Source organism: Denticeps clupeoides, chromosome 2, assembly GCF_900700375.1.
Source record: "Denticeps clupeoides chromosome 2, fDenClu1.1, whole genome shotgun sequence".
Taxonomy (NCBI): domain Eukaryota; kingdom Metazoa; phylum Chordata; class Actinopteri; order Clupeiformes; family Denticipitidae; genus Denticeps; species Denticeps clupeoides.
The window spans coordinates 1,611,493-1,625,164 of record NC_041708.1 but is presented as its reverse complement, the minus strand read 5'-3'; the positions used below and the strand labels follow the sequence as shown (position 1 = coordinate 1,625,164).

The 13,672-nt window shown below is 46.1% G+C and overlaps 1 protein-coding gene across 2 annotated transcripts; it reads left to right on the top strand.

Moving 5' to 3' along the window:
- The first annotated feature begins 68 nt into the window (after window positions 1-68).
- Window positions 69-5,827, top strand: LOC114784488 (ubiquitin-conjugating enzyme E2 D4-like). Of its 2 annotated transcripts, none has more exons than XM_028969925.1 (7): window positions 69-339; window positions 2,258-2,321; window positions 2,411-2,442; window positions 3,037-3,114; window positions 3,195-3,300; window positions 3,962-4,055; window positions 5,390-5,827. In XM_028969925.1, exons 1-7 carry the CDS (start codon window positions 316-318, stop codon window positions 5,433-5,435), a joined length of 444 nt encoding a protein of 147 aa, XP_028825758.1. In that variant the 5' UTR covers window positions 69-315; the 3' UTR covers window positions 5,436-5,827. The 2 variants fall into 2 exon arrangements, with proteins under 2 accessions (XP_028825758.1, XP_028825759.1); XM_028969926.1 differs by lacking the exon at window positions 69-339 and adding an exon at window positions 1,226-1,478.
- Window positions 5,828-13,672: the final 7,845 nt, after the last annotated feature.

Below are 13,672 nucleotides of genomic sequence, written 5' to 3'. Positions count from 1 at the left end.
GCAGAACGTTCTTCATTCATCTCCGACCTTCCTCGGACTTTTATTCTGAAGCGCCGCGGCCGGCTAAGTGGCTAACCGGAAGTTAGCCTGCCAGCTAGCCAGAGTTGTGTCTGCGGGCGGACGAGCCAGCTGCCTACTTTTCATCCCGCGGCCGCTGCTGCTTCTGCTGCCGCCGCCGCCGCCCCTTCTTCCTCTTCTCCAGCGATAGAACTCACTCGGGGGTAAAGGCGGTGCGACTCGTCATCCCCCCGGCTCCCAGCAGTAGTCTCCATTCGCTGTACGAGGCTCCGGACATCTTGTTTACCCCGCGGCGCGATGGCTTTGAAAAGAATACAGAAGGTAAAGGCGGCTCTCGGCGTCGCGGCCCGGTTCCGAAACGGCGATCCGAAGCCCGGAGTGTGTCCGGCCACGTCTCCCCGGGACGCCTCATTCCTACCGGCGCCCCGAGACGCCGAGTCCGGCCGCGGGTCGCCGGCCTGTCCCGTCGCGATGTAGCCTCTTATTGTGACGTAGCCGCTTCTATTTCGCCCATTTATTCTGGTTATTTTCATCATCCGAGGACTTTATCTCATTCCCCCTCCGCTAGCTTCTCCTGTGAGATCGCGGAATAAGTAAAAAATAAAACGCGCCGCGGTGTCCACGCCGCCACCCCCAGCCTTTCTTTTCGTTTCTCGCGTATTCTTTATCGGTTTTAAATTTGTACAATTTCGAAAACGATTCGCGAACTTTCTAACCCGTGTGTCGTTTCGCAACGTCGTCAGTGTAGAACCGCAGGGTGTACGGCTTGTTTTGTTAGGCCCGTTCTGTAAAACGACTCGTAAGATCCGATCCGAACGTTTCCGTCTTGTTTTTTTTTCCTTATTATTTTTAATAAACGTGCGTGTTTTATTTTCTAATGGCGAAGGGCCCGGTGACGCGTCGAGACTTGTTTCATTTGCGCGTTGTGCTTGTAAAAGGGCGTTGGACGCGGAATCGGTGGGGTTTTTTTTCTGTCGGGGATGGATTTTAATAAAGACTGTAAGGCAGCAGTCGGCGGTCGTGATTGTTCGGCTGCCCCTGCGCTCCCGTCCATTTTGTTTTGTTGCCGGAGAATGGAGGCGCTTCAAACACAAAGACTTTTATACTTTTCTCTCTTTTTTTTTTTTTTTTTTTTTTATCCCCCCCGCGTCCGCCGTGTTCTTCTTCTTCCTCTGTTCTCTGTCGTTCTGGAAACCGCTCCGCACTTTGTCCCTGGTTTCCCGAATGACCGGCGGTTCTCTCTGGAACGGACGCGTCCCCCCGCAGCTGCGGGCTGTATCGCGGCGGTGACGTGAAATATCGCGATACTGTGCGGGATTTCGGGCGATTTAAAAACAGCGAGTTTAGACGTAACGTCAAATGTTAAAGTCTATCATATAAAATGAAAGGTACCCGTTCGGTTATGGTGTTTAAAACAAAAAGTTGATTTGTTTCGCAACAATCGTTTCGTATTGCGATACGTAAGTAAACGTGTGTGTTCTGTACGGACTTTTCGGGCCGATATTTTTTTTTTTAGATCGAGTTTGAAACTTTAACCTTTAAGATTACATGACCGAAAATTAAAGGTACCCATTCGGATATGATTTTTTAAACGAAAAGTTTAAAAATAAAAAAAAATTTTACGGAATAATCATTTTGTATTGCGATCCGTAAGAAAATGAGTGCGTTCTCAACAGGGTTTTTTAACCCCTAATGGAAGCCCAGTCTTTTTCATCATAGCTTCTTCCTGGTCTCGGCCTCGGTTGACAGCGCCGGTTGTGCAGAGATTATAATTTCGTAACCACTGAGGGGGAAAAGGGGGATTTTTTTTCTGTTATGTAATAAATAGAGCACAATGCCTATTGCTTCTGGCTGTTATCAGTCATAATAAAAAACATATTTTCCTTTCACCATGAGTTCGGTTTTGATGTTTTGTGGTAAAATCTTAAGCTATTTGTAGTCTCGGGTTTAACCGCAGCACCATGTATACGGGAAACGGGAGGGAAATCCCAGAGGCCATTCTGCCGTACCCCCGGTTACCCAACACGGTTGCGGTTAAGTACGGGACTGCGGCCTGAGAACCTGCTGAACCCGTCCCCGACGTGGACGTCCCCACCCCCCCGGGGCCTTTAATCAATAAAAGTGTTGACGCTGGGCGCTGACTTGGAGAAGCGGCGACCTTCGCCGGGTTTTTAAACTCCAGACGAAAGTTCCTGTGCGTGATGTAAATGATGTGTGTGTGTTTACGATGTGCCTGCAGGAACTTCACGACTTGCAGAGGGACCCGCCGGCGCAGTGCTCGGCCGGCCCGGTTGGGGAAGACTGTACGTGTCGCGCGGCGCTTTTCCTTTTATTTCCATACTACGTTTGCCACGTTGGCTCATTCTGTGTGTGTTTTATTTTGCATTTGCAGTGTTTCACTGGCAAGCAACAATCATGGGGCCGGTAAGTACATTTACTTTTACAGCATTTATCAGACATCCTTATCCAGAGCGACTTACAATCAGTATTTACAGGGACAGTCTCCCTGGAGCAACTTAGGGTTAAGTGTCTTGCTCAGGGACACAATGGTAGTAAGTGGGATTCGAACCCGGGTCTTCTGGTTCATAGGCAAGTGTGTCACCCACTAGGCTACTACCACCCTACGTTACGTTTCACCGCCACCACCACCACCAAAAAAAAAAGTAAATAAACCACTTAAATCTCAAACAATTTCTTACCCAACCTGGGTGGGAGTAGCCTAGCAGGTCAGACACTCACCTATAAACCAGAAGTTCAAACCCCACCAGGGGGGACTGGGGCAGTGGTGGCCTAGCGGTTAAGGAAGCGGCCCCGTAATCAGAAGTTTGCAGGTTCGAATCCCGATCCGCCAAGCACACACTGCTCCCCGGATGCCTGTCATGGCCGCCCACTGCTCACCAAGGGTGATGGGTTAAATGCAGAGGACACATTTCATTGTGTGCACTGGGTGCTGTGCTGTGTATCACTTTGTCACTTGTCCTCGTAACTAGACCGCATTTCTTTTTATTAATGTTACAGAGTGACAGTCCATACCAAGGAGGCGTCTTTTTCCTTACGATCCACTTCCCTACAGATTACCCCTTTAAACCACCAAAGGTGAGCGTGGGGACGAATAATTCACCGCGCGGCTTCGTCGGGGGGCGGCGTCCTTCTGAAACCTTGTCCTTGCCTTACAGGTAGCGTTTACTACGAAAATTTACCATCCGAACATAAACAGCAACGGCAGTATTTGTCTGGATATCTTGAGATCGCAGTGGTCTCCGGCTCTAACGGTTTCAAAAGGTAAGTGGTGTGTTATGTTGCGATACGCGCCGCGTTACTGTTATAATGGCGAGCTACTTTTTTTATATAATCGCAGGCCGTATATTTGCTGTCGTCACCCGCCGTAATAACGGAGAATGTGGGGAGCTTCCTTCTGGCTTCTTAAGAAACGAACCGATTAAAACGAGAAGTTGTCTGTGTGTTCGAGGGGAGGAACTAACCCAGCTGGTGTGTCGTCATTTCTGACACCCAGATCATTAACTTTTAATGATGCTTTTATAAACCAAGTTTTCAAAGGGGGAGGAGCCTGTAGGCATGACTGACAGCTTCCACACACTCTGCTTCCGCATTGTGGAGGATTTAAACCCCCTCCTGTCAGTATGTGACACGCCCGGGCGTAGTGCAGTGCCCCGTAGCGCAGTCTGAGCTGCCACGCCCACCGCCAACAGCAACATGCAGGTTATCGGTGCTTTAATTAATGCACTACGTTGTAAATGGCAGCAGGAGTGTTTAATGAAGTTTTGTTTGGTTCTCATCATTCTAGCTTCTTCTTCTTCACCATGGGCGGTTACTTTGGATAATCACGCCCCAAAAGAACAAAGAATGCTACGTATGCACAGGCCTTACTTTGATTGTGCTTGATAACTGTTGTTCTGCTTCTTCTTCTTTTTTTACTTTGCAGTTCTCTTATCCATATGTTCTTTGCTTTGCGATCCAAACCCCGACGACCCATTAGTTCCAGACATAGCACACATCTACAAATCAGACAAAGAGAAGTGAGTGCATTATTACACCACGGCTTCTTAAACACTGTCTGTGTGTGTGTGTGTGTGTGTGTGTGTGTGTGTGTGTTGAGATGTGCCCAGTAATGTGCTGTAATTGTGTGTGCGCATCACATTCGTGGAAATTATGTCATCAACACCGTTCACCAGAGGTGAAGACAGGAAGTCGTGTCGGCGTTTTTCCAGAAAAAAATCAAACGAACCCGCTGGTTCTTCAGAGTCTCATGTGACGGAACTAAAAAATATGTTTGTGCTCATTTTTACATCAAATCACCGAGCGACTGCAATGCTTCACACGTTTAGCAGCCATGACGGTCGGTGGAGATAATGTTTTAGGGGAGGGGCGGATGAGAAGCGGGAGGTGACCTTTCCCCTTATGACATCATTAGGGGACAAATTCCAGATCCGACCGTCTGAGCTGCAGCTCTCTGAACGATAAAGCAAAATAACCAAAACACTCTTTACACCTATCGCCATTTCTAGCCACTGCAGGACCATACACAGGTTAGGGGAACTCGTATTATTAATTTTAAATAATCTCGAAAAATTTTAAATAAATTTCATAATACGGGACCTGTAATAACGGAAAGCAGTTTAATCGCTGCGCTCAGAAACAAGGGCCGTTCAGGCTTATTCCATTCAAGTTCAGTTAAGAAATGATGCTCCATTATTGTGAATATAGGGCAAACACAAGGATGTAGGATGCATTCATTTTTGTCGCCCTACCCAGTTTTATTGTCCTGAGCATGAAAATCTCTGAAATCCTGCCGATGTTGATCCTTTTTTGTGAAAGGACCTTTTTAAATGACCTAATAAGTACGTCATAATGACGTTTCTTTGTGATTTTCTAGTTAAAAAGTAGCGCCGGTAGTGACTGGAGGCCTGAATTGAATACAGCGCCGGTCTGTCCTAGTCAAAATGAACGTGTGCTTGACTCTGTTTAACGTTCGGCGGGATTTGTCACCAAGAAAAACGTTGCATGCAGCGTTTATTTGACTCCATTCAAACCCTGACCACCCGTGTTCGGTCCGCGCTAACGTGTGCCGTGGTTGCGACATCCGGGTGAATGAATGAGGCCTTAACTCTCATCTGATTGACGTATTTGAATGTAATGTTAAAGTTTATGTGACGCATCAATTATTGAATTGCGAGACCAATGATTGTTCACACCTCTAGTCCTAACTGTACATTGTGCTCATTTCAGTGTAGTCCAGCACAATCATAGTTCTTTTCAATAAAAAAAAACAGATTACTGAAAATAAAAGCAGTCAATGTAAAATATGGTTAATCTTATCTTTTTTTTTTTTTTTTTCTCTCTTTCTACCCAGATACAACAGACAAGCAAGAGAATGGACCCAAAAGTATGCAATGTGAAGACCCCCTCCTGCTCCTCCTCCCGGCAACATTCAAGTCACAAACCACTGTACATTCTAGTATCGAAAAGGCTAACTTAGATAAGATTATTCAACTCATTGTACTGATAACATCTTCCATCTAATGCGATCATGTACCATAGGTTCTTTAGGTTGTTCCTTTTTTATTTCCCATCTTTCTTTGCCCATGGAGCGTGCACACGGCACAGAGTGAAATTTATTGTACATAGGTCACTCATTTTGTACATTCTGGACATTTTGGGCACTTTTTCTTTCTTTTGTTTTATAGATCCTATTTAAATTCAAGCATTTGGCATGGTGTTAAACTGCTGCAGTTAAAGAGGGAAATTAAGGATTTTGAAATTATATATATATTTTTTCCTCCCCCTGTTTTTTTTTTTTTGTTTAGTTGATTTAGCATTTTCATTTAGAGATTTTTATTGTATAGTTTAAATGCTATACTGGATCTATTTTTATTATTTTGCATTAAAATCAATTTTAAAATACTGAAATATTTTTTGTGTGGTGCATTTGATCGACCGACAGCCCTGGAATAAAGGCCACTTCGTGTTCTTCTGATGAATGGCGTCCTAGAGAATAATAAGTCCTGATCTATTTTCATCCTGCAAGACCCGTCTTTGGTCTTCCGAGGACAAGATGTTCCACATTATGCAGCCTGCTCGAACGCAAAAGAGGACAAGCAGGCCGCCTCGGCATAAACTCGAAGTTCATGTGCTGGGCTTGACCCAGGTAGCCGGACCATGCAGTGTGCGCCCGCCAGGGGGCGCTGGTGCCTAACATTGAAATGTTCTGTGGTGACGTCACCAGCACAACAGCCAGTAACCATATACAACAGTAAATATATATATATTTTAAAAAAGAAGAAATAAAGAGGTGGTGTGAAGGTAAGAATTACTTTTCTGACACCAGTCCTGTTCCTCCGCAGCTGATACATGATGGATTTCAAAAAATGTTGATGAGCCAGCTGTCAATTGTCTTAGAAGTGAAAGTGAAATGATTGTCACTGTGAGACACTGCAGCACAGGACACAGTGAAACGTGTCACCAAGGGTGATGGTTAAATACAGAGGACACGTTTCGATGTGTTTCACAATGACAATCACTTTTTTTAGCTTTTTATGATGTGTCATTGTCAATCACATCTAAGGTTGGTTTTATCTCAACCCACTTATCTACCCTGGTGCCACATCATCTACCTGGAAGGTGGCATCTTTGTGCCAGGTGAGCGGCATTTGAAGGACCTTATTAGGAGGCCAGGGTTCAGAGGTCAAAAATGGAGCTAGCCTCTTTTGAAAAAGACACTTTGGATGTCACACCTCTTCCGGAACCTGAGACTTTCCTCTATGTTTGGTGAAATTTTCCACAGCAAAAAAAAAAAAAAATCTATATATCAAAAATGTAGAAAATAACAACCTCTCATCAACCTGCCTGTTGTATTTCTAGTCTGAATTTAGAACATGACCGACGGCACGGACTGTGCCGCAGCATAATGTTAAGTGTTAATCAGCTGGCCACAGAAGGCGATAATGAAAGCGGAGACGCACCAGGAATAGAAGGCCGTTCAGCGGCTCCTCTCTACATTTCCATACCTTGCAGATGAAGGACGGGAAAGTGTGGAGTTGAGGGGTGGCCGTGCGTGTCCCGTGGGCTTGGGCCTCTGTCCTCTCTGAAGTGTCTCATCCTGGTCTCGCCAGGTGGGGACGCCTGAGGGGCGTTTCACTCAGAAGCTGGAGGAGACGGCGTGGAGATGATGTCCTCGTTAGACCCGGGGTACAGTCTGGATGGAGGGACCCGGTCGAACCCCATCTCAGGTCCCGTCATGGTTTTATAGATGCATCCTTTGTTAAACATTACGTCTCCAGACGCGGGAGGACGAAGACAATGGGGAGCAGATTGATGCCGCCACCATGTAGAATCCATTAAAGGCTGTTGCCGCGGGAAGTGCCTCAGGAAGAATTAAAATAATGGAAATTTCACACCATGGCCGATCTCAGTGGGACGACTTGGCCAACATATTTAATCATTAGGCTGAGCTGGCAGAAAGTTTATTATTATTAAAAATGATTAAAAATGCGTTCGTTCATGTACATTGCAAAAGGGGTGGAAATCACATGATGACGAGGCAACAACTCGTTCCTGCACGTAGCCGAGTATGAAGGTCCTTTCTATAGGAATGACTTGATAAACCGAATAAACATGAATACAGAAGGGAGCCGACGGAATTGTATCATTTGAATACATAATTCATGCGCCTAGGATGCATTATTGATGCAAAGTTCATTGAAAGTGTTAGAAGCTGCCCCCGTACCTGATGGGTAAATGTATGGAGGTGTATATTCTAAAGTGTAAGATGAATTTTAAAATGTTTTATTTTGTGCTCTTTACATTTCTTCCTCCTGTTCATTTCAAGAGTGGCTCCAGGGCAAAAGTTTAAATAGCAAAAATTATGTCTAGATTTGCAAATTAAAATGATGCTCTTGTTCGTCTGCAGTCACTCTGAATTTATGACGATAAAGAAGATAAAGTAAAATAAGAAGATAAAGTAAAATAATGTTTATATGAATATTTCTGTAAATTTAACATATATTAATAAAATAATTACCTAATGATGCTGCAATATTTAACTGATGATTAACTCCTCCCACAATCGTTTGCTCCTCCCTGCCAAACTCAGTTGCCATGGTAATAAGAGCTGCCCCACTGCCACTACATAACCATCTTCTCTCCTTTGAATGCTATGTGTTCAAAATTACTTTGGTGTGAACTGTAGGTAACATTAAATGCAATCAAGCTTAAATATTTGATCTATGTTAACCTTCTAACTAGAAATTAACGTATTAGCCTCAATAATATTATATTATAATAAACTTATCAGTTCATGCGGAGTTGCATTCCAACAACAGCAAACCCACCGTGAAGCGGTGGAAACATTACGCTTTGGGGGACAGGACGACTGATCCGTATTAAGGAAAGGATGAATGGGGCCATGTAAGAACCTCCTTCCATCAGTCAATGGTCCAAAACGCACAGCCCGTGTCCACGTAAAAAAGCATTACGAGGTCCTGCAGCGGCCGAGCCGGTCTCCAGACCTTAATCCAGCGGAGAACCCGAGCCCAGCGACACCCCCAAAACATCACAGATCTTGAGAAGCTCTGCATGGAAGAATGGGCCAAAATACCAAACCCGGAAGATGACATTTTCAGACCTCTCTCGTCTTTTCAAGTGGGACAACTTCAATCGGTGGCCACCGAATACCTTTTCCCTCACTGTACTTGTGCATTTTACGTCGCATCTACATACGGGGAGGGACTTGCAGTGATTCCCATGATGAAATGTCGATGGCGAGTACAATTTAAACCATTAAAGACCAGACATGCGTGCAAAACGACAGGATTGTTCAATAAATATGACCGCTGTCTGTACAGCGGTATGTTTCCTGCCTTCGGATTTTCTCTTCGGTGAAAAATGGTGGCATGCTGAAGAGCGACGGGCACAGGAAGGAAGACGAATCATACGCTCGTCCGTCTCATTAACGCAGCCGTAACCGGCCGTAAATACCGATCACCGCTGATCTGCTGATGAATGATTCAGTGCTGATCGGCTCGTCTGTTCGCTCCAGATTGCCGCACCCACCGGCGTTGGCGCCGACTGCGGGATGTTTGATGAATTCTGAGAAGACCGAGGCCGCGAATCAATTACTGGGACTTGGCGAGGAGAGAAAAACGAGTGAAACGTATTCAATTTGCTCACGCCGCGGCCCCGCGGCCATCGCGTTCGGTGAAGCAGGACCTCAGGCTGCGGAATTGTTACCGTGGAGGCTGCGATGGCAGAATTATGGCGGCACAAACACGCCGTCATCATATTGCTCTTCAAACAACGATCCTCTGATTTCATTTCGCCTCGCAGAAGCGCTCCCGGCGCGGAATCTGGCGCCGGGAGAGAGATATCGGAACGTTCAGACTTCCAGACAGGTCTTCACCGCCAGACGTAGGGTGTTAGTGGCCTAGTGAACACTCGCCTATGAACCAGAAGACCCGGGTTCAAACCCCACTTACTACCACCGTGTCCCTGAGCAGGACACTTAACCCTGAGTGTCTCCAGGGGGGGACTGTCCCTGTAACTACTGATAGTAAGGGTGGTGGGGTACTGAAAGTAGGGTGTTAGTGGCCTAGTGAACACTCGCCTATGAACCAGAAGACCCAGGTTCAAACCCCACTTACTACCATTGTGTCCCTGAGCAGGACACTTAACCCTGAGTGTCTCCAGGGGGGGACTGTCCCTGTAACTACTGATTGTACTACTGGTAAACGCTGATAAATGCCAGACCTGCAGCTATGGTGGACAGTGTTCGCGCTTCGTAACCCGTGGACGGCCTGTTTGCACACCGTACAGAAGCGGTGGAGCGCGACCGGCACATCTGCATCGACCATCATAATTCGTCGGCGAGTAAAAGCAATTAAACAGTCGACATTTCGCCATAATTAGAGCAACAATAGTGACTCTGTGCCGTCATTGTTCGCCGCCGAGCTCTGCAAGAGGCCGCTGCACAAAGAGCTGGAGAAGGATAATTGAGGAGCAGCACGCCGATCATTCAAAGAGCCAATTATTGCACGTGGCTTCCCGGCGCTTCGTCCGCCAGGCGGCAAGAGGTGGATTCGGTCAAAAGGAAGAGAGAAAAAGCCACCAGACGCGTTCGCCCAGCCCTGCTCTGGCCTTGCAGGTGAGATGGGGGTTGGCCGGCATCACAGGAAATGCCATATATGGAAATGGTTCAAATTGGACCTACTGGACCTGCATACACCACCAGTCAACGTTTTTTCCTGCTCAATTACAGGTTTAATACAAATTTTTTTACCTGACTATGAAATGTCACACATGAAAGTTGAATATTTATGTCTTCTCTCCACCAGTTGGACCACAGTCCTGAAGGTTCATGCTGAACACGCTCCCGCCATCTGTCACCGGTCATTTTCTGAGAAGAGCCTGACACAGTTCCCCCGACTTCACGCCGGGTTAAACTGGGGGGTCAAATGAAACAGAATGACAAAGCGTCCACTGTTTTATTCCGTTTAAAAGCTGCTTCTCAGCCCACTGGGAGTCTGGAACGAAGGTTCGGTGATCCCCGTTGGTCCGGATGAGCTACGTTTACAGAGAATAGGCATGAATATGTGGTGCTAACATTTTGAAAAGACTGCCGTAGCAGCCAGGAAACTTTTATCATGATGCGGTCCACGCCTGCTCCACGCCTGCCGATAAGCACGCAGGATTCGTCCATAATCAGGGGACTCGCCAACGCTGCGGCGAGTCCCCCGGGGCCCCGGGACAGGTTAGCTCGAGGAGGAACGCTTTATCACTGAGGAGGAAGACGGAATGTCACAGGCGCCGCGGGCCAGTGGTTCCAGACGTTCCAGGCGGAGAACGTCCTCGTGAGTGACTCACAGGCAGAATTTCTGCAGGGGAACCGTGGCGAGATTGAAGTAAATCGGCGGCCGCCGTGATCCACTTAAGAGCCTTTCATTCTTATTACTTCCTGCTGTCTGTGCGGTGGAGCGCCTCGTGTCTCGGATTACGGAAAACAATCCTTTCCAAGAACGTCTTTAACTAGTGACAGTTTGAATGTTAATTCATCAGTAACGGATTTTTTTTTATAGCGTGAGTCTGGTTTGCAATTCATATGGTTGTTATACTCATAATATCTCCTTGGCCAACCATGTATGTGACATTATAGAGCAAAAGTGAACGGCTTGTTCTGCTTATTAGATTGTAAGAATGCAGGAGGTGCCGGCGCTTCGTGCTAATAAACCATAAATTTCCCGCACATGCGAGAATAAAGAGTCCAGAAATCAGGAGCTTTATTAGGCCAGATAGACAACTGCATATGAAGAGGAACATCAAGACGGATCATGTCTACAGTCATTCACACAGCCCAAAAGACTCCTGAAGGGAAAAGAATGACCTCGCTGCCTCAGTGTCGGATTCGAAAGTCAAACAATATTATGTGCCACTGAAGTTAAATATTTTTTTTAATGTAAATATATATCTTAGAACTCTTGTTAAATCAGCTGATTGTAATATACAGTACAGGCCAAAAGTCTGGACACCTTCTTATTCAACGTGTTTTCTTTATCTTCATGACCATTTACGTTGGTAGATTCTCACTGAAGGCATCAAAACTATGAATGAACACATGTGGAGTTCTGTACTTAACAAAAAAAGGTGAAATAAGTGAAAACATGTTTTATATTCTAGTTTCTTTGCTCTGGTTACTGCTTTGCACACTCTTGGCATTCTCTCGATGAGCTTCAAGAGGTCGTCACCTGAAATGCTTCTCCAACAGTCTTGAAGGAGTTCCCAGAGGTGTTTAGCACTTGTTGGTCCAGCTCACCCCAAACCATCTGGATTGGGTTCAGGTCCGGTGACTGTGGAGGTCAGGTCTCCACTTTTTGTTAAGTACAGAACTCCACATGTGTTCATTCATAGTTTTGATGCCTTCAGTGAGAATCTACCAACGTAAATGGTCATGAAGATAAAGAAAACACGTTGAATAAGAAGATGTACAAACTTTTGGCCTGTACTGTATGTAAAATATTGTAATATATCTTAATTGTTAATTTTGCATGTATCATTGCTAGGTAAGATTCCCTTTTTACCTCATGAGCTAATGCGAACACAGCAGTCAAACAACAACAAAAAAAAGATTCGGTCGACGCTTGTTAGAATGTTTTCACATTGTGATGGGATAAAAGACAGGAACATTGATATTCCTGTATCTCCCACCGCATTATGTTGCTTAGCAACAATATAATACTAGATAGCTATATTACTGTAGCCAGGTCTCAGGTTTTATTGTGTTCCTCAGTAAGAGCTTTATTAAAATGAGACACTCAATAACAACACAGTACCCTCGTGTCCCTGAGTGTGTCCAGGGGTCTGTCCCTGTCACTGCTGAATGTAAGGCGCTCTGGATAAATGTGAGATATATAGCGCTTCCTCGTGTATGTGCTTGATTGTAGACACCCCGCTTGTGGCATCACAGTCTGTGTTCTGGATTGGCCAGAGCACTTCCACCTGTGGCACACCGGCGGAACAGCGGGAGAAGCCATCTGAAGACACACTGTCACAACAGCAATTATAATTCCCAGACTCGAGAATCGTATGGCACCCGTCGCCTTGGTTTCTGGGTTAAAAATACCATGGGAGTTTCGCCATGGTGGCGGATTTTCAGCCCAGCGTGGACTGTTCCAGGCATGGGCCCATGTTCCAGGCATGGTTCCATGTTCCAGGCATGGTTCCATGTTCCAGGCATGGTTCCATGTTCCAGGTATGGTCCCATGTTCCAGGCATGGTTCCATGTTCCAGGCGTGGTCCCATGTTCTAGGCATGGTCCCATGTTCCAGGCATGGTCCCATGTTCCAGGCGTGGTCCCATGTTCCAGGCATGGTTCCATGTTCCAGGCATGGTTCCATGTTCCAGGCATGGTCCCATGTTCTAGGCATGGTCCCATGTTCCAGGCATGGTCCCATGTTCCAGGCATGATCCCATGTTCCAGGCATGGTCCCATGTTCCAGGCACGGTCCTATGTTCCAGGCATGGTCCCATGTTCCAGGCATGGTTCCATGTTCCAGGTGTGATCCCATGTTCCAGGCATGGTCCCATGTTCCAGGCGTGGTCCCATGTTCCAGGCATGGTTCCATGTTCCAGGCATGGTTCCATGTTCCAGGCATGGTCCCATGTTCTAGGCATGGTCCCATGTTCCAGGCATGGTCCCATGTTCCAGGCATGGTCCCATGTTCCAGGCGTGGTCCCATGTTCCAACCACTGTTTAAAGGGCTCTGTGGTGAAGCGAATAGAGAAGTCGGATTCATAGTGAATTCTGTTTCCTTTTCTACCTGTTTAAATGTGACTGGTTTGGACACTTGTAAGTATTTCTTTATTAAAAATGCAAACCCATATTGATAAAGCATAGTTTATGAAGATTGTGGATTTGTGCAGGAACGGTTGCTAAAACGAATCAAGGCTCAAGATTCCAATTTCCCCCCGTAAACGTATGATATTTCACCGACTCGACAGTATGCGCCTGATCGATAATGCTCTTGGTGTTTACCCGGCGAATGATTTATGCTTCTTAAGGTACCGAGCTAAATGGAAGTGACAGTCCCGTCACCAGCGTGCTCGGATATGGATTATTTTTCATTTTATGTGCCGCGGTGTGAAACAG